Raw genomic sequence first — 24,348 nt, forward strand, 5'->3', positions numbered from 1 at the left:
CCCTGGAGGTGAATATGGGGCTTTTGCTTTCTTTCTGTCTTCAGCCCCCTTCTGAGAATGAAATGGTCTGGAGGGAACACAGATACCCAGATGGAAGCTTTTGCCTTCCCAGGCCATTATTAGCAGGTGGAACTTTCCACCCTCAGGGCAGCCTCACGCACAGTTTCACACCACAGGGCGCCTTCCCTCCCCTGTCTCGCATGTTCCCTTGGTCCCTTCTCAGCCCCCAACTTTCCACAACAGTGCTCTGAGCCCCTAGTATACGCCAGGGCCTGTGTCCGTGCTGAGGGTGCCATGGTGAATGAGACATGCTCTCTGCTCTCAAACAGCTCACAGTCAAATGGGAAAGATTTTCAGCAGGTGAACAGATGATTACAGCCCTTTGGATACATGCTGTGACAAGGAAGCATAAGGCGCGTGTGTGTGTGTGTGTGTGTGTGTGTGTGTGTGTGTGTGTGTGTGTGTGTGTGTGTGTGTGTGTGTGTGTGTGTGTGTGTGTGTGTGTGTGTGTGTGTGTGTGTGTGTGTGTGTGTGTGTGTGTGTGTGTGTGTGTGGTGTAGGCCAGGTGGGGAGGTGGGCCCCTAACCACCTGGGATGAGCTGGGAATTTGCCTGGAGAAGATTCTAAGCCGAGCCCTGGGGGGTGAGGGCATTTGCCATCTAGGGAGGTGGAGAGGGATTGCGCAGGCAAGATGCAGGCTGGGTGTGTGGGGCAGCCTGGCAGGTGCTGAGTCCTCCCAGAGCAGTTGGGAGCAATAGTGCCTGAATCCCCCCCGGCATTCCTGAGGGTTGCCATTGGCTTCTTTGTTAGAGCTTTGTAAGTCTTTGTGCCTCTGCCATTGGCTCTGTCCACAGCAGAGAACTCTCACAAATAGGAGAGGCTGAATCTCCAAATGCCTAAAATTAAATGAAAACGAGGGACCGGTATGGGAGGTACCAGAGGAATCGTTGGAAAAACATCTGGACCTTTCAGGTTGTTATGAAGATGATACGAGATCATGTGATTAATCGGCCCATAGTAGGAACTCAACATGAAATCAGTCATTCTTACCCACTCCTTATCAGAGGTTACCTTTCAACAAATAACAACATACAAATCAAGCTGTGTGTGAGTCATCCGTCCCATTTGCCAGATGTGACTTAGGGTTTTCTGAGCCTCAGTCCTTTTATCTTTAAAATGGGCCTCATCCTGCTTGCCTCACAGTATTGTTATGAGAATTAAAAGAATCAATGGTTGTAAAGTGATTATCGCTGCACCTGACATATAAGAAGTGCTCAGGAAATGCTAGCTAGTATTATTATCATTTATTACTGTGAGACACAATCAAGTTAGTGGTGATGCTTATTACTAAACAAAAAGCAGAATGATGTAGCTCTTTCCAGCCCTGACTACAGCAGCCTAAGATATAAGCCCTCTTCCTGCCAGACCTTCTAACACCATGGCTGTTTGTCTCTTGTTGGTCTGCCAGCTTGTGAATTTTAGTCCTGCCTGAGCCTGGAGGTGGGAATAGAAGGCAGAGTTATCAGAAAGCACAGCCTGGAGCCCAGCGGTGGAGCACAGGGGAGCGTGTTTGCACAGCCAAACACCAAGCTTATAGTGGTCAAGAATGTGTAGGGGTGTGTTGGGGGGAGGGCGGGGGCCGGGTGACAGAGGAGTGGGCAGCAATGACTGACTTGTTTTCTGTTTCTACTATGAAACAATTAATCACACGATCTCACACTGTGTTTGTAAAATCCCTGTGAGGTCCAGGTTATTATCCTTATCTTCTAAATGCGAAAACTCATGTGCTCAAGGTCATGTGGCTTGGTAATAGACAGAGGCAGGATTCTATCCCAGGACTGTCTGACTCCAGACTCCACATACCCTACTGCCGCCCTGTAATGACGAAAGCCAGTGGTACTGAGAACCACTGAGTGGCAGGAGATTCGCTGGCACCTCACATACATGATCTCATTTAATCCTCCAGACAGTCCTCTAAAGCCAGTATCTTTATGCCTGGGAAACTGAGACTCAGAGTGGGTAAGATACATAATCCAGAGGTACATAGGTGGTGAAAGGTACTCTCTCTTGCCGTCTGTTTCTTCCATCCTTTCTCCAGTCCTCTCACCATTTACTTTTTACTATTAATTAACCACAATGGGCACTCCAACAAGTGTGTTCTCCCTGAGAGGCCTTTCTCTTCCTCCGAAGCAATTAGAAGTACTTGGTCACGAAGAGTGAGAAAAGAGGCAGATAGACCAACATGATTCCAGCCTGCATGATGTCGGCCCGCTGGCTCCAGATTCTTGTTTCCTAGCAACAACTTGGCTCTGGGTCAGGGTGAAGGCTTTGAGGCAGGCCTTAGAGGCGGACTTGACCAGTGATCCATTGGGTTGGAGCTGGCCTTGGCTGTCTTCATCTGACACACCAGCTCTGTGCCCCAGGGGTGCCTCCTTAGGGTCCTTGGGATCTGCACTTCTGTCTCCTCCCATTCCACAGGTGTCCAGGGATATGGAAGACTCCTTTTGGAGCTCTTGGCTCAAGAAGTCCCTAAGGTCTGGGGCACCAGAATCACTGACATTTACAACTGAGAAAATCCTTAATTTAATAACTCTATTAATATAGATAGTGAAATGGAGTCCCAGGGAGAATAAGCAACTTGCTCAAAGGAATTATACATTAGTGACAGGATTAGGACTCAAACTAGTTCCTTCTTCTCTCTTCCCCATCAAAGAAAGTGTGTTGAGAGGCTATTCAAGGGACCATGTGTTCAAAGGTACATCTTTTTTGTTTGTTGACAGCTTTATTGAGATATCATTTACATACCACACAATCGAAGGTGTCTTTCTGAGCCTTCTTTGGAAGCACTGGTGACTTTGCACCAAGACAAAGTTTGGGTTGGATTTCCAGAAAGGAACACAACTTTTAATTATTTTATAGCTGAGAAGATTCTCAAAGAAAGTGAAATCTGAGGGAACCACTCCTCCCAGTTTTCAACCACATCCCGTTTTTCTATTGCAACTAACAGTGATTCAGCGAGGCAGCTGGTGGGAGGAGCAGGTGGCATAATCAGCTGGTGCTAAATATGACCCAGAGTGTTCATGTGTATCAACATAGGAGCTAAGCTGACCCCCTGCCCGGGTTTTATCCAGCAACTGTTGTAGTGCCTGCTTTGTTTCAGGTACCGCGCTAGATGCTGCCGATGCAGCGGCAAATTAAAAGTCGCTCTGCCTTCACAGAGCTCAGTCTAGCCTTAGAGAGGGGTAGGCAACAAGGAAATCATAATGCAATGGTCAGTGCTACAAGGCAGAAATACAAAAGGTGGCGTGGACACCTGACTGAAACCGTGTAGTGGACACCTCAGAAGACCCGGAAGAGGTAAGATTTAGGAGACACTGGTGGGTAGGGAGAGGGAAAGTGTTTTAGGTAGCATAAAAGCAAGGACCAAAACGGCCTAGAGAGGGATGGAAGCAGTGGTGAGATAAATCTAGAAAGATAAATAGGTGGGAATAAAATCCCACTGGATATGTAGACCATGTTAAGGAATTTTCCTTTTACCAGGAGCATTTTAAAGTCGTTTAAATGTTTTATGTAACATTATTAGCGCTTACGTTTTAAATCTGACTCTGGCTGGTGTGGGATTGGGCTTGATTTGGGATGGGAGGAAGTGTAGTAGGTAGGATGCTAGATTAGATTTAACATCAGTTAGGAAGTTGTAACAGTGTTTCAAGAGCTTAAATTTAAGGTTAGTGGGAGCTTAAATTTTCATAGTTATGAGAATGAAGAAAAGAATAAAGGGATGTGAAACATATTAAGCTGCTAGTAGGATGAGAACTTTATGATTGTATAGTGGGAGGTGGGAGGTGAGAGGTGAGGGAAGTGATGAGAAATGGTGCCAAAGTTTCAGGCCTACATGCCCGAGTCGATGGTTGTGTTCCTTAAATGGAACAGTAGCAGAACAGCAGGTATTGGAGAGCTGAGTTGTCTTAAATACGCTGAGTGTAAGTTTTCTAAGGGATATCTTCATTGAACACACCAGCCCACAGTTGGCGTGCCAACTGGCAGTATAAAGTGGGCAACTGCATATATACCAGTCAAAAGGAAGAGCTGAAAAATGCAGGTTTGAGACCTAGTTTCATAGGTCATTGAATTCATAGGAAGAAAACATCTCCCAGCATAAAAATAAAGTTCCCCTTTTGTAACTTGTTTCCTTAGGGAGCTGCTTTTCCCCCTACCACACCCAGTATTGTTTCTGATGTTTTATTTAGAGAGGCTTTATCTCATTCAGAGAGAGGCTGTCCAGGCTGCCCATTTTAGGCCACCTTTTACTTGTGTAAGATGTATGGGACATATTTCACCCTATTTGACAGTGTCTAGGTCCATCCACATCTCTACAAATGACCCAACTTCATTCCTTTTTATGCCTGAGTAATATTCCATTGTATATATGTACAACATCTACTTTATCCATTCCTCTGTTGGTGGACACTTAAGTTGTTTCCGTGTCCTGGCTATTGTCAGTAGTGCTGCAATGAACATTGGGGTGCATGCATCTTTCTGAATTATGGTTTTCCCTGGGTATATGCCCAGTAGTGGGATTGCTGAGAACCTACTGTATAGCACAGGGAACTCTACTCAGTGCTCTGTGGTGACCTAAGTGGGAAGGAAATCCAAAAAAGAGGGGATGTATGTATATGTAGAGCTGATTCACTTTGCTGTACAGTAGAAACTAACACAACATTATAAAGCAACTATTCTCCAATAAAAATTTTAAAAAGTCTACGGGACATTAAGAATAGTCCTGGTACATATTAAGTAGGCTGGAGTTAATATCCCCATTTCATTGAGGAGAAAAACAGGCATATGTGGCAATGGTCACCAGAGCAGAAGAGAAGGATACATACTTTTAGATTGTTTGCCTTTATCATTTGCACCTTTCATTTAGCTAACATTAATTAACCTTTTTGGAGGATCCAGGGTATATGTGCCATTTGTGTGTGCATTGTACATTTCTTCCAGGGTATTAATCAATGAAAGTTTTATTCTCCTAGATCCAGCCCCAGAGTCATGGATCAGGTGAGGTAACACACATGCCTGCTCCCTCTCTACTCTTTGAGTGTAATATTTTTAATGTAACTTTATTTTTAACATTTTTACAGAGTCATTAAATTTGTCAAACAAGTTTCAGATTCCTGGGGCTGAGAGATTTAGAGAGTTATTATTTTTAAGGGTAAATATTAAATGTCATTTCACAAAAGCACATGGTTTTATTCATGTGGTTGCTCAGAAATTAAAATTATACAGTTTTTTTGTTTATCATATTATGACGTTGTTTTTGATATTCAACTCTAAACATTTGTTGTCACTCTGAAGTAGGGGGATGGACTCCCAGCCATTATTTGGTTCAGATGATGAAACGGATGGTGCTACACACACACAAGAGGATTTTAAAAGATTTGTCACCCATGTAATGGAGCTTTCTGGGGAGAGCAAAGATGGCTCTCAAGCAGGTCCAAAAATGGCTTGAGAGAGCAAGGAAAAGAGACTGGCTTGGCTTTTATATAATGGCAAGTGGGGTGGAGTGAGGCTTGCATGGTTTGAACTTCCCTCTGGCACCAGAGGTGGGAGCACTTAGGCTTGCCCAGGTGAGGGGGCCAGTGGGGAAGGGGGAGTAGCGGGGCTTGAAAGCTGGCAGAGAGCAAGCATCAAATATGGAGTCAGAATTTTTTTAACATACAAATTTTTTTTTTTAACATAGGGCAATGGCCCGTCCCTTTTTGTGAGTTATTTTGTGAATGTTTGTATGTCCTCAAAGAGCGTGTCAAATTAACGTCTTTGGAAGAGGGTGTGATCAGTGTGATGGCGTTACCGTGCTCCTGGAAAAAGTTGGTTGCATTAAGATCTTGTCTGTAAAGATTGTGTGTGAAGGCATGGCTGTTGAGGTACCTCATGGGTAGCCAGGTAAAGGGGAATTGTGTCCCTTTGAAGTTGAAGGCAAACTATGTGTGAGAGGCTGTTAAAATAGGCACTGAACATGACATATTAGCCAAGTCTATGAGTGCAAAGTATTAACCAGTTATTGATTGGATGGAATTTATTATTTCAATAATTGGTATGGAAGCATTAATGGGCGGGGCCTCAGCATTAAGTTTGCAGTAATCCATTGTGAGGTTTCATTCAGGTTTAAGAACAGGGTAGACTAGGCTGTTAAATAATGAAGCAGTGGGGATAATCACTCTTTTTCTAAATAGGTCTTGTATATGGATTTTAAACCTCAAAGGTTCTGTTTAAAATGGGCCATATTAACTATTTTAACTAATGGGGGAGGGCAGGGTCCATGTGGTCCCATTTTGGTAAGCCAATTGTAAGTACCAAAACTTAATTCAATTTTAATTTATTACTCATTGGGTCAGAGCAGCCATACTCAGTATGGACTATTTCAAGGTAATGAGTGTTATGGCTATGGGGAATTTAGGCAAGGCATTAGTTCTGATGATTAAGGTGAGGTATACCTATTTGTCTTCCTTACATATCCTGAAATGTCCTTAGTAACTCCCTTAAGATTATAGGGCATACCTTGTTTAAATTTAGGGGAATTCCCACATGTAAATCTAATTTGAGCCCCAGTATTGATTAAAGCCATGGGAATTTGGTAATTAGTGCATTTCAAAAGATGTTAAAAGTAGTTCAGAGTTTAGGTTGTCGAGGCACAAAAACCAATTAGCAATCTTCGAACTTTTTTGTTTTTTGTATAAATTCTTTCAGTAAATTTTGGAATTCTAATTGGGTCAAATTGTGACCTCTATTTGAGTTTTTTGATTGTTTCCTCCTCCTGTATTCATTGTTTGTTTGTTTGTTTTTCTTTTGGTGGTTACTGTATATAGTTTTGTGGTGAGGGGCCGGGGGGAGTCCTCGCTACCCTACTCATAGGTTTCTTCCTCCAGAGTTGCACATCTGTGTCATCAGGATTAGGGTCTCCCTCATGGCAATAACGTTCATAGGGTTTAAGGATCCTGGGCTTAAACTGAATTTGAATTAACCCCTCAGCTATGCGACAAGGGAACCATGGATGCTCTTCTCTATAACCCTGAAGGTCAGGATCTTTTGTTTTGACCAACAGTGACATAGCAGCAGCAAAGACATTTTGTAGAGTCCTAATGCGCCATCTGCTTTTAGAGTGTAGACCACAACGGTCCACATGGTGACTGCTCTTCCTGCACGTGAACCACCACCAACAGACCCATAGATTGCATAAGGTAGCAGTATTTCCCTGAGCACTTTATAGAATGGGGGCAATGCCTGGTTAGACAACCAACCAGTAGTCATAGGGCAAGAGTCATTCCCCTGAAGTCACAGCTTGTGCTGGAATCTAGACACGTGATTCCGTCTGAGACACAGACAGATCTGGACCAAGACACATGACCCAGGGCCACTTTGCTCTTGCCCCTTAACGCCAATTATCGTATCTTCCAACTCAGTTCAGTTAAACTTATAAGAGAGGCATGGTAGGGCTCAGCAAATGCAGCACAGGCTGCACATCTTAAAGCACAAGGTTGCCAGCAGGCAGTGCCTCAAAAAAGCTAGCCAGTTAGCAAACCAAAGCAAGAGAATAGAGAGCCCCTGGGATGGTGGTCATTGCCTAACACTGCTTATTGTGCCAGTTGTGTGGTTATCCCACAGAGAAGAGGGGGACCCACCCAAAACTTGGCTCAGACGTTGAGATTGATGATGCTGTGTATCCACCAAGTGGGTATGAAAAGATTTCTAACTCACATGATGAGGGTTTCTGGCGAGAGCAATGTGGGCTACCAAGCAGGTCCAGAAAGAGCTTGAGAGCAGGAAAAGGAGGCCACATTGGTTTTTATGGTGGCTCGAAGCTGGGGCTGGGGTGAGGATTCCCATGCAGGGGCTAGGACTTGTGTGGTTGGGACTTCCCACTGGCACTAAAGGTGGAAGTACTTGAACTTTCTTAGCAGCATGTCCAGATATAGGGCAGAAGATAAAGAGAGAATGGTGGGTTTTGAAAGCTGTCAACATCAAACATCAAAAAGGCAGTAAGACTCTAGTACAAAGTTATGTCGCTGTGATTGCAGAACTCATTTGGCTCAGGCTTTTGAGGGGGAGCAACTGGATATTATTTCAGAATTTTATTTTATTATTTTTTTTCTGAGACAGTGTCATCAGGCATTCCCAGTAAGGAGGTATGTTAGAATATTGGGGGGGGGGCGGGGGCGGGGAGGTGTACTTTCAAACTACACCATCTTCCTCCACCTTGGTCTCCCTCAGGTCTCCAAGGAGATTCTCATTCATACCCTACCAGTTCCATAAGAATGAAGCCTCCTTGAGCCATGATCACTGATAGGAGTAAATGATACGGCTTAGGACAGGAAAAAGAGAACCACTTGCATTGTTATTTGAAGGGTCATGGAGAAGTGGACCACTTTTGACCTTTGAATTGCTTTAATGCCCACTCACTCTTGTGGTTTGAACTTCCTGCTGGTACCAGCTTCTCACTCTTCCTTGGTATGTTGTACCTGTGTTCATGACACTCCCTCTACTTGCAAGGCCCTTCAGGAACCAGATCCTATCAACTAGAAGCAGTCTTTTCTTAAACACTTGGCACTCTATTTCCATCTCGCACCGTTTATCTTATTCTTTTGTATATTTGTATTATCTTTTACATTCCTTATCTCTCCAGCCAGACTACAAGCTACCTGACTGCAGGGTTCATGATCGAGTCATCTTTGCATTCATTACTCATATAATTACGGCTATTAATAAAAAACAGTAGATGTCATATATGTCTGATGAGTAAGTGAATGAATAAATGAAAGAATGAAATCTAAATCTTAATATTCTGTGAAAATATACAGTGGCATTTTAGTTATAGCTAGGTAAACTGAGTAAATCACCAAAAGAAAATCCTGGTTTTATTTTAATAGGGAAGATATGCATTTGACTTGCAGTCACACAAACTCCTTGTGTTTACACTCAGGATTTCAGTGAGTTACTAAATAATTTCCCTTTGAGGGAAATAAATGTTTTCCTCACCAGTTTCATATAATCCTTCTATCACAAAAAATATGGGTAATCTTATCATACATTTAATTTACTGTATTGATACTGAGGACTACTGAAAGTTTATGAAATGTCTGAAAGTCTGCTAAGTGTTTTACATCCATCGTTTCTTCAGAACAATGCAGTAAACAGTATCTTTTTATTATTTGAGGAGACTGAGGCTGAGAGGCTAAATGACTCAGTGGTCATAGAACTACTAAGTGGAGGAACCAAGACTGAACTCGCCACCAACCCATCCCCGCCCCCCCGCCGCCCCATGCTTACAAAGCCCAGTTTTAACTACAATATGTTATATTACCTCCACCTGACAATGAGATTTATGGCTTATTTTAAATTTTGTAATTATTTGGGTTAATGAATGTTGACCGGAGGGAAAAATCCCTTTATGCTGGCCATCTATAGGAATAGCTAAACATGCATGTTTCTGCCAAAAGTCAAGATGCCATCCTAATTACTTTAATCAAATAATTAGCCTTTAGGTTTTATGTGCAGCTTTTCTAGTGGGATACATTGCTGTGAAAGTTTTGCCTCTGCCCCTCCGGCAATCCCACTCTTCTTCCGATAGGCTTTTTAATTAAGAAGCTGAGCAGTGTGGTTGAATCACCAATGCAGGTCTGAAACCTCCCCGAGTGTTAACATGAAAAATTTGCATCAGTTCACCAAGAGGGAAAGGAGGTCTTTGCTCCCTACAGTGGAAATCACATTTTCTGGGCACGTCACATTTTCTGAATTAGGTCCTTTTATATACACTATCCCATTAGTATATTTTAATTCTCACAACAGCCCTTTAAAACATAAACTGTCATTTCCTTTTACAAGATGAGGAAACAGTAGCTCAACAGAGTGGCAGTAGTTCGCAAGTGGCCCAAGGTCACAATAGTTGGGGTAGAGTAAGCAGTTGGACCAAGGTGGGGCTGATTACGAAGTACAGGTTCTTTCTACTACTCTAATGTAAACACGATAAAATTACAGCAAAATTATGCAAAAACACTGGGGGAAAACTCAACCACAATTCTATTTGGTAAAATAATTAAAATCATAGAGCTAGAAAGGATTTTAGTGATGATCTAACCCAACTTTCTTATTTTATAGACAGGGAAACCGACGCAGAGGTAAGGTGATCATCTGAGGCCACATAGCTAGTAGAGTTAGAGCTGTGATTCAGATCCAGACCAAGCCCAGTGGCTTTCCCACTAGAATGCGTTGCCAGTCCCAGAGCTGCCTAACTTCAGACTTAGTCAGAGTACCATGAATATTAGTGATATCGACAAGATACAGCCAAAGTTCTGGAGTGTAAGTATTTTGCTAAACACCCTCCTACCTTACCACTGCCTGCTTGTAAAATTCATCCAGGCATCTGCTGTTTCTTACCTGTAATTTGTTTTGTGATCCCTTGAGGAGCTGCCCGTCCTGAGTGCAAATCAGCAGCTAATCAGGTATAAGGTAGAGCCGTGAGTTTCATACTAGACTTTGCCTTCCATTTCCCTCCTATAGAGCTGGTAGCACTTCACTTTTAAGAAGCCATTAATTAGCACTAGACTAAAAGTACAACTACTTTAAGCATTACTTGTCTTACCCACAGGAACACAGACTCAAGCCAAGTTTATCCTGCTGATTGGAATAATGGAGTGGCCGTCTGTGGACTTATCTCAGGCTGGAGTGCACATTGGGATGGACCCTCACAGTCATCCACATAGTGCCTATTCCTGGCTTTTGAGAAAGCCCAGGGCAATGGAATACAATTCCAAATACTTTAGAAAGACTGTGAAATAACTTACGAGAAAGTAGACACATTAATATTACTTATCATTTTTTAAAATTTTCTGAACACCTGGCATAGTACTGGGCTCACAGTAGGTACTCAGTATTGAATGAATCATTGCTCCAAAACCTTAAATTCTATATAATTACTCAGAAATGATAAAGGAAAGCAGGGAGTTAGTGAACCTATAAGTCATTTGTCTGCCTTTATCTTTTAGCCAATGTGAGGGTGTTACTGGAGGGCCTACCATCACCAAGTCATATAAATAACAGCCAATTAAATAACTGAGGACATACTGTATATTAGGCACCATGCTATGTGCTCTTAGCTAGAGATTAAAGCTAACCCTCAATAAAGCTCAAATATATGGGCAAATAATTGCAACACAGTAAATTATATAATAATAGAAACATGAAATAGGTAGAGTGATAGTAAAAAGGAACAGGTGACCAGATTTATTTGAAGACTTATGGCTAGTGGGAGGAAATGCCTGAGAAAGGTTTTGATTGGCAAATAGGAACCTGTAACGATAGGAAAGATGGAAGGTATTATTCAGAGTGGTTGGACAACCTGACCCCACTCTTTTGAACAACTCAATAGAAGATAATAGCTCTCACTGATTATGACAAGAACTGTAGCGGGTATTTTAACATCTATTATCTCACATCTTACACCCGTCACGGAGACAGGGATCACTTTCATCATTTTCCAGAAGAGGAAGGGGTAAGTGACTTGCCCACAGACATATGGCTAATAAGATGGAACTGGAAGATAAGCGATGTTGTAGTTCAGTGGTTTTCAGAAAGTGTTCTGTAGATTCACGAGTTTTGCAATTGTACACAGGTTAGGTGAGGGGATAAGCCTGTTCTCCAGGCCCACGAGCCTGCTTCAACCAGTGCAGCTGCACTTTGATTTATTACATAATTGACTTGCATTTAAGACTTTATCTGAATAAAGGTATTACTGCTTAAAAAGAGAAAACAACAACAAAAAAACAAACTATAATAACTGCTATAATTGAGCAAATCAGTTTCTTGAGGCTATACTCTGCAATTTAGTCAACTTGGTAGATAACTGAAAAATTGACTGTACTCAGCACAGCCTAAAATATTCACATCAAAGGAACAAAAACATTCAGACCACATTTATTTCCATTCTGAGCCAGCAGATACCTGCTGCATTTGAAGGCCAAGGCATGAGTGTGGTTCAGAGATGGGTTAGACCTAAATGCTGAATGCCAACAGTGACAGCACTTCCTTGCAAAGGCATGGGCAGCTGGAGGTTTCCTGGCATTGTTTATGTCAAGCCAGCCCACAACATTATATCCATATCTCTGCTGCAAACCTTGTGCCAAAGGCCTCGGCCACCATTATTGCCTCAGCAAGTCCCCCACTGACAGCAAAGATAGATCTCCCGCTTCCAGGTGCTACCACAGATGAAGTGGCTCTAACAACTAGTGGAGTCATTTGTGATGCACTTTTAATTGGATCAATTTCCTCTCAATTATGCAATCTTTAGAAATTGGATGCAATTTCATAATCAGAACATGGGGCTTTCTCCAGATGAAAAGCACGAGACAGACCAGTTCAACATCATTTTAATTAGCTCCTTTCCTATCCTTTGGCAGCTATCACAAGAGAGGCCAAAAAAGCAACACCACCACCAAAAAAAAAACAATTTGAGTAGCTCAGCTTAGCAGATTTTGTGTCTGTGAAAGCAAGGTAACAGTTTTTTGGCTTGCCATCAGCCCTGCACCCAGAGCACAAGATATGTTGCTTGGTAAACACCAGAGCCTGAGGAACCTTGTCACAAAGTCCCTCACCCACTTCTGGGCTTCCTAAAAGCACAAGTTTCTTCCTTTGTTGAACTGTAATTATAAGGATAAAGCAGATGGTGGAGGCTGAGTTTAGAACAGGGTGTTGGTGACTGTAGACCTTGGGGGCTGATTCTGTACACGTGTATGTGGAAGTAAGTTTTGGATTATCTTTACATAATAGTGCTTTTTGCTGAATTTTGACCTAGGTAGATTCGTACTACTCTCAAAGAATGCAGTGTCAGACATGGAAGCAAAGCAGCAAGGTACAACTTATCCCTCCCCTCACCTCCCAAATTCCATATTTAATTAAAAGACATGAATACCAGAGATGAAAAGACAATTATCAATTAGTTAATGCTTGATAGAGAGATGGAAATAAATCCCCAAACCAAGTATTATGCACTGACTTGAGGAAAACACAGAATAAGGACCAAACAGTTTTGCTTTAGCAATGAAAATGAGATGTGTCCACCTCCCCACTTTGTTGGCCCTGGCCCGTGTTGTACAATTCCACAGACAGCTCCTAACACAGGTCAGTGGAAAGAGGTAATAGGAAAAATGATGCGCTCTAGAGACTATTCAAGAATGTTTGCTGACTATATTAGCATTTATTTTTGTTTATTTGCAACTTCCTATGCTTTGGCATAATTCCAATCCACATGCTCCTTTAAGAGGCAAGCGATTTCCAGGCTAAAGCCTTCGACACCAACGAGGGTCAATCCATTCTCTGTCACACCTGCAATTACAGACCAATCCAAGATGGCACAAAACCCCCAGAGCCAAGAGTTACTGCTTCCCAAAGGGACTATATAGCTCCCACGGTGGCACTAAATGAATGGTCTTTCACACTGGTAAAGGTGGTCAGACCTGAGACGTCATGCCACAGGAATGTGATGTCTGAAGTGTCACTGAAAGGTAGAGGAGATCCCACTACATGCGTGCACACTAAATGCAGCAGAGTTGAAGAGGAAGTGTCACAGATGGAGCATGTTATAATAGGAAGGAAATAATGGACCAGAGTTATCAAAGCCAAAAGAGAGGAAAATCAACAAGGGTTCAATACACGGGAAAATTTCAAATACAGGGGAAAGAGGCTCTCTGCTGAAGCCTTAGAAGTGCCTAAGTTCTAATGAAACATCAGCTAATCTCATATCATGTGTCCTGTTTGGGGTAATGCATCTGTTAAAGCTCTAAACCTAGGCGAGGAGATAATGCAAATGAAAAACACTAGAAGACAGAGCTTCTAAACTTCTAGGCTAGCCAGCTGAAATCAGGACACAGGCCAAGTCTACACTATAGTACCACCAACAACCAAGAACAGGGAAGGGAAGCTGCTTGGGCAGCAGAAGAAACTGCTATTTCCCAGCCCCTAAGGGGTAGAATATCTTCTCAGATGGTAGCTGTAAACCTTGATGCAATGATCCCAACAGTCCAAGACCAGCAGCTGCCCCTTAGGTGTGAGGGCGATGCCCACTGGACAGGTGAGCCCCTCTCGAATAAGGACGCTATAGCCCCCACCCTTAGGAAAGTGGAGAATTTCTTTGCGACTACTGTCAGCCACGATGAGATCACCACGGGCATCCACACACATGCCAGCAATGCAGCGGAAATCCTCGTTCTCCGAGAAGAAGTGGCTAATCTGGCGACCCAGCTGCCCGTCGGGGCCCACCGAGCCAATGGAGAAGCCACCCTCCAGGTGGTGCTCATTCTGCCGATTCTCCAGATTGAGGCCCAAGCCCTGGGTGAAGTAGACAGTGCCTTCAGCGTCACAGGTGACAAACTTGGGCCGCACAGCACTGCAGAGGCAGCTGTATTTGACCACCCCTGCTCCTCGGTCAACGGTGAAGCACCAGAGCTTTCCACCTTCCACATCAGTTACCACGAATTGGCCAGATGGAAGGGCTGTGATGCCCCAGGGTTTGCTCAGCTGGCTCCTGTGACAGGCCACGCAGTGGCCATCCAACGTGTATACCTTGAGGGAGTTGTCATAGCTGTCAGTCACACCAATCAGCCCATGGCAGTTCATGGCAACTGAGAGAGGAGTGAGATTGGGCAAGTCAGCCCCAAGGAAGCTCAGAACAAAGCTATCAATGCCACTGGGGCTGCGGCGGATCTCCTTCAAAAAGCCTTTGCGGGTAAAGACTTGTATACGGTAGTTGCCACGGTCAGCAACCAGCACTTCGCCTTGACTGGTCACGTAGAGACTGACTGGGAGGTTGAACATGCCTGGAGTGCTGCCTTTGGCCCCCATCTTCTTGAGAAAGAGGCACTGCTGGATGCTGGCGGCTGTGTCAGAGCCCCGCTGCTTAGCAGGCGAGGCCCTAGGGCTAGCAGCCACTTCCTCAGGGCTCATGTCCATCTCTCTAAATGTAACGGAGGAAGAGGCAGCAGAGGCTGCAGCCTCCATGGCCCAGGAGTCTTCCATGTTGACTGTCCGGGGCTTCCTAGCCGCCTGCCCGATTTGGAGGGGGCCGACGTGGCCGACCTTGAGGAGCTCTACATCCTGCAGGGTGAGCTCCCGGGGCAGGCTGGCAGTGAGCGCCGGCTCCTCCTCGTCGGCTGTCTCTTCCAGTAGTGCTACGTCTGCCTGCTTGATCTTGGCCAAGAAGTAGTCACAGCGAGACACGGCCTGCACCTCGGCGACGTTGAGCAGGTAACTCTGCTCCTCTACCACCTGGCTGTTAGACTTCTCAACCTCGGCCAACGAGCCCGTGAAGAACTTCCGGGAGCGAGCCAGCTCCTCCTGGACCCTGCGCTCTTCGTGCCCGTACTCTTGGAGGACTGCTTTATACCTCGCCTGAAGGTCCTTGGAGACTCCTTCCAAGGCTACCTTCCGGCGCTGCAGCTCCCCCATAAGCTCCCGCAGACGGGCCAACTTCTCTCCAAAGTCCCGACGCCGCTCCTCAGCTGCTTCTTTGACAGGGAGTGTACAGTGGCCAGGAGGCTGGTGGTCCGCCTCCCGGCAGGGCTCACACAGCACCACGCTGCAGCTTCGGCAGAACTGCCGGGGCAGCCGCCGCCCGCACGACCGGCACATGAGCAGCCCCACGGCCTCACTGAGCCCAGCCGTGTCAATGATCTTCAGCACCGTCAGGTTGTCCGTCAGCTGGGTCAGGCTGGTTATGCGGGTAATCTTGCTGCAAAAGGGACAGCGGACACCATTGATGCTACTGGCCAGTAGCTTCTCCAGGCACTGGCGGCAGATGGTATGGCCACAGTGCAGGAGCTTGGGCCGCAGCTGCTCCTCTGTGAAGGACTCCATGCAGATAGGGCATTCCAGCACTTCCCGCAGGGCATCCAGGTTCAGGTGAGAAGCTGCTGCCGCAGCCATTGCTATTGCCTTGAAGGGGCCTGCTAGCACAGCCCAGGACCGAACAGCTTGGTGTTCATGCTCCAGAGGGTTGAATCCTGCTAAAGAGAAAAGGAAGCCATTATTCCACTGCCTCTACGAGTTAAATCACTCAAGAAACATTTAGAGAATGGCTACCATCACTCAGTTCAGTCACTGACTGGTTTGGAAAGGTAAACTGGGGAATGATTATAAGAAGTCTTCAGAGCCAAAATGAGACCTCAGAACTTCATTCTGATGAACACAGAGAAACAATGCATGTTTTGGAGCCGGGGACTAATATGACCAAAGCTTGAATGCAGTGGGGGAAAAGGCAGAGAAACTAGTTTGGAAGATACTGCAAAACTGCCTGGCGAAAGTTACAGGGAGGCTGAACTAGGGAGCAGGTGGTGGAAATGGAAAGAAGATGCATTTAAGCAATATTCCATAAGTACGATCACTAAGATTTGTTAGCTGAGTGGATTGGGGTGGGGAAGTGGTAGAGCTAAGACAGCCAAAGACTCAAGCCTGGATGATTTGAGAAATGGTAGTCCCTTATCAGGGACTTAGTTTTGGCCTGAAATACCCCCTCCTACAAGCAGTACATGCCATGAATTCTCCCACCCTCCTCGATCCACATATGCTCATGAAGTAGAACCACAGAGATCTCAGTGCTCTCTCTGCAGCCTTATGTCAATGTCAGTTTATACCCAAAATAAGAATGAATAGATGTAGCAAGGTGAGGCACAAGGATAAATTCAGCCCTTCTTAAATGCAAATCCTACAGCTGCACCTGTGCAGTCTTGTGATCTGCAGATGGTCAACCATCGAGGAGGAGGAGGAGGAAGACCAGTTAGCTTGGTTTTCAGGGCAATGCAGCAAGCTGGGAAAAGCTTTGCAAATGTCATTAATTCTTTCTCCACCCATAGAGAAGAAGGGGAGTCAGCGCGGAGATACGTGTTACAAATTTCCCCATATTTAGCTTTGTATCACATTCTGACAGATATTCAGGAGCAGACATGCACAATCTGTCTAAAGTCAATCCAACCTCCCTGAAATCCCACTTTCCTTCTACTGGAAAGGAAAGAGTATACATCTAGTGCTTACTATGTGCTAGGTACCATGCTAGATGCTCCGTATACTTAATCTCATTTAACACTCATAATGACCCTATGATGTAAGTACTATTTTCATTACCCTATTTTACAGATGAGGAAGCTAAGGCTCAGAAAAACTGGCTCAAGGTCACATGGTGCAAACATGGTAGAACCATGCAGTACAGATATCTTTAACTTGATTTAACCCAACATTACTTCAAGCTTTTTTTTTCACGTCATACAACACTTACCATACTCTGAGAAATGCTGCCTAACAGCATAGAATTGTCTCCACAATTAAGAAAGAATCATGAGATTTAGCTGCTCTAGAGTGGGTTAGATTGCTTTATTAGCTGAGTGACCCACTCCCACACACCAGCCTGGCAACCTCTTACGATTCAAATCCATGCCTCAACAAAATAACACATTACCCCATACCATGACCCTAAAAGGTCTCATGGGACTATCCATGTGACTAAGCTGTGAACGCTGAATGCTTAAATGTCATGGGTCTGGCTGCAATCGTACAGAAACACTGATAGAAACCTCAGCTCAGGACCCAGGCAAACCTCCTCAATTCCAAACCAATAGCTTCAGTTCTCTCTTCCATCATCTGGGACAACAGACTGAGGGCAACATTTGGTATCTGGATCCAGAGCATGTTACTTTACAGTGCCCAGGGACATCTGTTCTTCTCAGAACTGGCACTGCAGATCAGCTAATTAAACAAGTGTGCCAACTTGTAAAAATACCAGCAAATTCTTTCTCCAGTTTTCTGGAATGTCATACCACCTCCTTCCATTTAAAAGCTTCCTGCCTCCCTGTTTAAGCCATCCACTTTAAAAAATGAATTTACTATGCCCGCGTCCATCCCCCAAAATATCTCAGCTGTATGCAGCTTCACTAGGCTCTCTGAGGCAAGGGAGAATGTCAAGGATCCCTTTCCTAAAGCTGCCCTGCTTTGCCAGGAAACATGAGGTCCCATCACTAAAGCGTCAGGTGTGGAGATAGCTGCGTTATCGGTCTAGGCTCCCGCTGAAAGTGGTGCTCCCAGGTTGTAGAAATGGGAGACATGGTTCAGGCCTTTTCTAGGTCTGAGGCTATGTGACCGGCAGATACAGCCCCTCTCTTCCAGAAGGATACAGCTGGTCATTATTGTTAGCACCGAGAAGCATTCAGGTGGAAGGTCAATTTGAACTCAGTTTCCCTTGAAAAGACGTATGTGTGAAAGGAATTGTCTTATCATCCCAAGTCTTTAAGTTAGCTGCCCATTTTCTGCCATTTATAAAATCTAAAACCAATCAGAATGAACCCCCAACATGTTATTTACAATTTTGGCTGCCTTCCTGATACTTTGAACATATTTCCTGTTGTGCACTTTGTACTGTCAACTCTTGACCCCCCCACCTCAGCTTACTGCCCCCCCCCACCAATTTCTTTGATCTCATGATTAGTACTGCACACCCCATACTGATACTAGCCCAGCTCTGGTTCAGCTTCACATGAGAATCTACCCCCTAAGCTGTGTTTGCTCCAGCTGCCCTAAGACTCAGGAAAATTCTATAGTCATACCCTAGCCTGATCTAGCTGCTTCTGGCACCTCTAGGCTTTCCTCAGTCTATGACATAAATAACAAGGGTAGCAGAACAAAAACAAAAACCTGTGAACCTTGAAGTCAGACAGAACTGGGATCAAATCAGCATGTCATTTACAAGTTGTGGGACAGGAAGCAAGTTATTTAATCTCACTAAACCTGTTTTCTTACTTTATAGAAGATAACTAACTTTACAGTTACTGTGATGATAATTTCTTACTTTATAAAACGGTTAGTGTGATAATAATCCACATAAAGTGCTTAGTCTGGAAACGGGTAGGTATGCAATGAAAAACTGCTACTTATCATAACTTCAGTAACAATCAGGAACAGTATTAACATTATAACAACTAGTACTAGTACTAACAAAGCATTTAGTTTACAAACTGCATTTGAAAGGATGAAGGATCTTTCTTTTTATGGCATATAAAGGCACATAAAGATTAATAACCTGTCAGCTTTGAAGGAATTTGATTGAGGACACTAGATATCCATGTTAGAAACTGGCAAATGAATTCACAACTTCTCTTGTTCAGAAAATACCAAGAGGGGCATAAAAGGAATTATGCAATAAAATATAGATTTTAGTAATAGCAGGAGTAGCAGCAGGGGTGGCGGTGGCGACCACCCGGCCAGTGAGAAGGAATGAACAGGCACTTTTCAAAAGGCAGACAGCACCCAAGATATCAGATAATACACTTCAAAAATTAAAATGCTGAACCTTCCCTGGAGATTGTTTTATCTGTTCTCAAAATCAAAGGATTAGAGATGACCTAAGGTTTCAAATTGCCATCCAGTGGTTGAATCCCCACCATGGGATAGTTCTCTAGATGTCTCTATTCCCTAAACCTGTTAGCCCCTTGGGGGTCTTAAGCTATGAGCAAAACTGCAGGACTTTAAGAAATTAAACAACAAATCTTTACTGAGCACCTACTGTGAGTCCAGCCCCATGAAAACACTGGAGATATAATTTTGAGCAAAAACAGACAGGAACAGAGTTCACATAAAAACTAGACAACATGTGAAACAGCAACTACATTTCCTTTCACAAGACATAAAGGTCCATCCTACTTCTTATACAGTCCCCTGGTTTGACTGGGTTTTTCGCAAGGCTTATCCCATTTCCTTTCATGACCTTTCTAAACTTTGTTTATTCCTCCAGCATTTGAATGGAATGCGAAGCAAGTGCATAACCATCTCCCTGCCACCAATGCTCACTCTCCAGGAGCGGCTAGCAGGGCTGATTTTAAGAAAGTCAATGAGGTCCTCATCTGACACTCACCCAGTTCTGTGTGTGGGAGAGGATTCTTAATGTTACATTACTCAGGGCATTTAAGGTACCTGCCAACAGCTAAGATAAACTCTGCAAGTAGGGGCTCATTGGGAAACGCAGGCATGACCCCAAAGCTGTACCACTGTGGGACACACAAAACAACCCAGAAGAGCATGTTTGTAGCAAAAAAAAAAATCTTTAGCTAAAACTCTAAATCAATAATAGTTTGCTGGAAAAAAAAAAAAAAAAAAAAAAAAACACTTGTCTGTCCTCTGTCTTCCTCCAAAACTGCAGGACCTAGAAGGGATCCCCTGAATCTTCCACAAACATGTGCAATGCTGCCAATGAGACTCAAAGAATATAGGACAAGGGGAAAATCAGCAGTCTTCTCGGGGGACTTCCAACTGATCTCGACCCACCCTACTCTCAGTTTGTTTCTCTGCATACAGCATATGCACATTTAACCATGAGCTTTTGATTAAAGGATCAGGAAGCAGATCCTGGGAAAGGTACAAGAGGGGATGGGAATTTGGGGGAGACCAGTGGGGGCTGCTTAGGTTCAAGGAAATTTGGCAAAGCAATACTCAGGCCCCTTCCAGCCTCCCCATCCTCTCATAATTGCTACCTCTCATAAAACTGCCATTTGCTGAATGTCAGGCACCTTTTACACATTACCTCTTATTCTCATAATAACTACGTGAAGTATGTTTTATTCCTCTTTATAAATAAGGAAACTAGGCTCAAACAAAAGCAACCTGTCCAAGGTTTCAAAGCTGCTAAGTAGAAGTGAGATTCAAATCCAGGTGTGTCAACTCCCAGCCATAAAACCACAGCCACGCAAAAGATGTATTATAGTTTCCTAGCTGATTAGGCTACCATTAGCTCTAGGCACTCTGCCTGAGAGGCTGGTAGAGGTACCTAGGAATGGATTTTTAATCTGATTGTTCCACTAGAAGAACCTAATGGAGGTAGTGTCAAAGAGGCAGCACATCTGTGTGCAGGGACAATGAACCACTTCAAGGGCCTTGTAAACTTTTGACCACCAAGCACTCTCCAGACATGAGTGTATGGGCTCTTAAGTATTGAAAAAGCCTTTCTACTAAAACTAGTATAATGTAACTTATGAGTCAGACAGATCTGGGCTCACATCCCTGCTTTGCAACTTGCTATGGAGACTTGGGTAAATCATTTAACCTATTAGTTTTCTCATCTGTAAAATGTAGAATAGCACCTAGATTATTAGCAGGCTCATTGGCAGGATTAACTGAGATAATGCACACAATAAGCACTCAATAAATGGTAGCTATTCGTGTTTTCAATAGATTGAAGCTGGTAAGGGCAAGTACTTGTCCAAGATCTCCTAGTAAATTAGCAGCAGAGGAAAGGTTTTGAACTTTAAGCCTCTGATTCCCAGGCTGACTCCATTTCCATTACATATCTTCCTTAGGGCTGTGTGTGGATTTTCCAGCTAGGTCTCCGGCCTTCTGATGCAGTCCTACTATGTTTCTGAGCTGGTTTCAGTAATGCTATAGCTAGTCCTGGAGTTGACAGAACAAATGCTGTCATTCTGTTCCAAGGGAAAGAAGCCCACAGGAGATCATTCAGAACAGGAGTTACTTTCCAGAGTATGGATGCCTTCAGCCTCGGTCCCTGCTGTGAAGTGTTTTTTCAAGCCAATGGCCTCCATACCTCACCCTCTAGTCTCCTGCACCTTATCCTGTCTGCTAACCTCAAGATCCTCTCCTTATCTACCCACTGGTCCTGGTCTAAGAGCAAATTGAGAACAAAGTCCAGGGCTACTCCCTACCTAATCAGATGGATTTATTCCCTTTACAGTTCAATTTGATACTCAGCGATACTCACTGGGTCATCCTTTCCTTAGAGGGCAATGAGCTGAGATAGACAGTAAGACCAGGCAGGCCCCAGCAAAGAAGCAGCAAGGGAAGAGAGAATAATACAGGATTACAGAGATCTGAATATGAAGCTACCTTTGGCATCTCTAGCTGTGGAACCTTAGACAAGTCACTGCCTAAGCCTTAGTCTCCTTATGTGTAAAACTGGATATTGTAGCACCTACTTAGTAGGGCTGTTATGAAAACGAGTAAGAAAGTAGATATGAAAATGAAATATTACTAAATGTTGAGCATTTACTATGCACCAGACACGAAGCACTCGGATTTACTTCACTGAGTCGTCACAGTAACCTGTGATGTAGGTCCTGTTACTAACCCCATTTTACAGATGAAGAGCCAGGCACAGGAAGGTTAAGTAACTCATTCAAGACAGAGCCGAGATCGGAATCCAGGATATATCTGACTCGGCGCAGAGTTCAACTTCGGCACTACTGCCATGGACCCGACACTTCTTTGTTGTGAGGACCGTTCTGTGTGCTGTAGGGTGTTTCACAGCGTCCCTGGTGTCACCTACGGGAGGCCAGTAGTCCTCCCCACCCCAACTCTAACAGCCAAAAATGGCTCCAGACATTGCCAGATGTCCCCTGGGGGACAAAACCACTGCCAGTTAGGAACCATTTCTTTAGAACTTGGCCCAGGACTAAATGCTCAATGCATCTGAGATCCCCTTTTCTTGTTTCTCTCCCAGTTCAAACACCTCATGTGGGATTAATCCAATCTACTTATATCACTGATGAGGAAAAAAAGACATGAGATCATGTTCCACTCATCCCCTGGAAGTCACACACTCTATCTGTCACCACAGCTTGAAGGGACCGGCAAAGGGGGGCTGGGACAGATGACCTTGAAGAGTCTCCTGCTTTATGATTCCACTGACCACTCTCTCCCTCCCCCTCCCCGAAGCCTACCACTTTCAGCAGGTCTGGGGTTCAGAGTGGAGTCAGTGGGCGTACCACGGCTGCCTCATGGTAAGAGATCTCTGGCTAATAATTGAGGGAGGTTCTGCCCCTCACAGGCAGTCAGGCTCCTTCAGGAGTCCTGAGCTCAAAGACTTACGACTTTCTTGCTGGACCCCTGAACTCTGCTCAACTTCATACGCTCATATACAGTTTCATACATTACTTCTAGGTCTTTGGGTCCCCAGAACTCCCTTTGCTTCCCATGCAGAGACTTCAGGAAAATTCCTTTAGCAGCCCTAGACACCCATCCACGACTCTATTCAGTCTCTTAATTCTACAGTCCAATCAGTACCTCTCCACCCCACCGTTCAACCATTCCTAAGTCCCATTCCCAACTCTTCTACAATACAGAATTCCAGCCTTTTGGGCTCTACCCTGCCAGCCTCACCGGTTGCTCACTCATGTGCCCTGAATCCCTGACACAGATCCTTTAATCTCTGTTTCCAAACCTCTGCAACCTTCAGCCCTGCATCACGGTTTAACACCCCAGTCCCACACCTCAGGTGTGTGCCCTCCCTCAAGCAGAGCCTCCACCCACTGCATGCCATCAGGAATCCTGCCCCGCCCTCAAGCCCTGCTCCTTCCTCTTGCCCACCCGTGTCTTCTGTCGCTTCAAACCTTAGCCAGGTCTCTTCTTTCTGCCGACCAGATACTGCTTCCCACTGGTTCCCGCACGAACTCAGCCCCTCATTCTTCCCCAGATTCCACTCGGGAAAACGCTTCCTCCTCAGCCATGATGATAGCCCCGGACCCTGCTCCCTCTGACCTCAGATCTCGCCCCCCGCCCCAAAGCCTAATGCCCCCAGACTCCCTCAAGCCTCCTGAGATTCTGCACCCCAAACCTCACCAAGGCTCCCCCATTCCTTCATATTTCCGAGACTCTGCACCCCTGGTCCCTCCAGGGCCTTCAGATCCCCTCCCGTCTCCCAGATGCTGCACCCGTCTCTCCTCAGGGCCCCACATTACCTCATACCTCCCGAGATGCTGCACCGCGACTCTTCTCAGAGTCCCTCGCTCCCCTCCCCGGCCGTATTTCCTCCGAGCTCCTCAGCCCCGTCTCGGACCCCCGCCGCTCCGAGCCTGCCCCCGCGCAGCCCCACCCCCACCCCGATCCCACTCCTCAGATCCGGTCCCCCAGACCCTGCCATTCTGGCGTGAACCGGCCGCTGCACGCCGGCACAGCCCCCGGCGCCGCTCGTCAGCCACCGCCCGCGACTCCGGCCTCGGTCCCGGGTCTCCCACCGTCCACCCCGCCCCCTACCTGACCGCCCGCGGCTCCGACGCGTCCACTGCTGCCAGCCCACCCGCCCGCCGCGCTCTGCGCACGCGCCAACGCGCGCCCCTTGGCGGGCGCCAATTCGCAGAACCGCCTGTCCGTCACTTCGCCCCGCCCCCCCACAGGCATGCTGGGGCTTGTAGGCAGCGGCGCCCGAGCTCGCGGCCCAGCGGCAGGGTGGCGGCGAGCCCTCTGGAAAGAACGAGGTATCTTGGGAACACGTAGTTCAGCTTTCTGTCCCCGTTGTACGGTTAAAGAAACTGAGGCCCAAGT

At 45.3% G+C, this 24,348-nt stretch overlaps 2 protein-coding genes across 5 annotated transcripts in view; one reads left to right on the plus strand and one right to left on the minus strand.

The window, feature by feature from the left end:
- The window catches only part of ASTN2 (astrotactin 2), a gene marked incomplete at both ends in the record, with an annotated part of 911,329 nt that overhangs the window by 681,175 nt on the left and 205,806 nt on the right, over window positions 1-24,348 (plus strand). The gene's annotated exons all lie outside the window — the stretch shown is intronic.
- On the minus strand, window positions 12,290-24,086 carry TRIM32 (tripartite motif containing 32). Of its 2 annotated transcripts, none has more exons than XM_082657297.1 (2): window positions 24,061-24,086; window positions 12,290-16,046 (listed from the first exon to the last, which is right to left on the minus strand). In XM_082657297.1, the coding sequence occupies exon 2, from the start codon at window positions 15,964-15,966 to the stop codon at window positions 14,005-14,007; it is 1,962 nt and encodes a 653-aa protein (XP_082513423.1). In that variant the 5' UTR covers window positions 15,967-16,046; window positions 24,061-24,086; the 3' UTR covers window positions 12,290-14,004. The 2 variants fall into 2 exon arrangements, with proteins under 2 accessions (XP_082513423.1, XP_082513424.1); XM_082657298.1 differs by having other exon boundaries at window positions 12,290-16,043; window positions 24,061-24,083.

This window comes from Grampus griseus, assembly GCF_964374135.1.
Source record: "Grampus griseus genome assembly, chromosome: 6".
In the NCBI taxonomy this organism is placed as follows: Eukaryota; Metazoa; Chordata; class Mammalia; order Artiodactyla; family Delphinidae; genus Grampus; species Grampus griseus.

Coding starts and splice junctions, on each gene's coding strand:
- TRIM32 (XM_082657297.1), bottom strand. CDS start 15,966: ATGGCTGCGGCAGCAGCTTCTCACCTGAACCTGGATGCCCTGCGGGAA.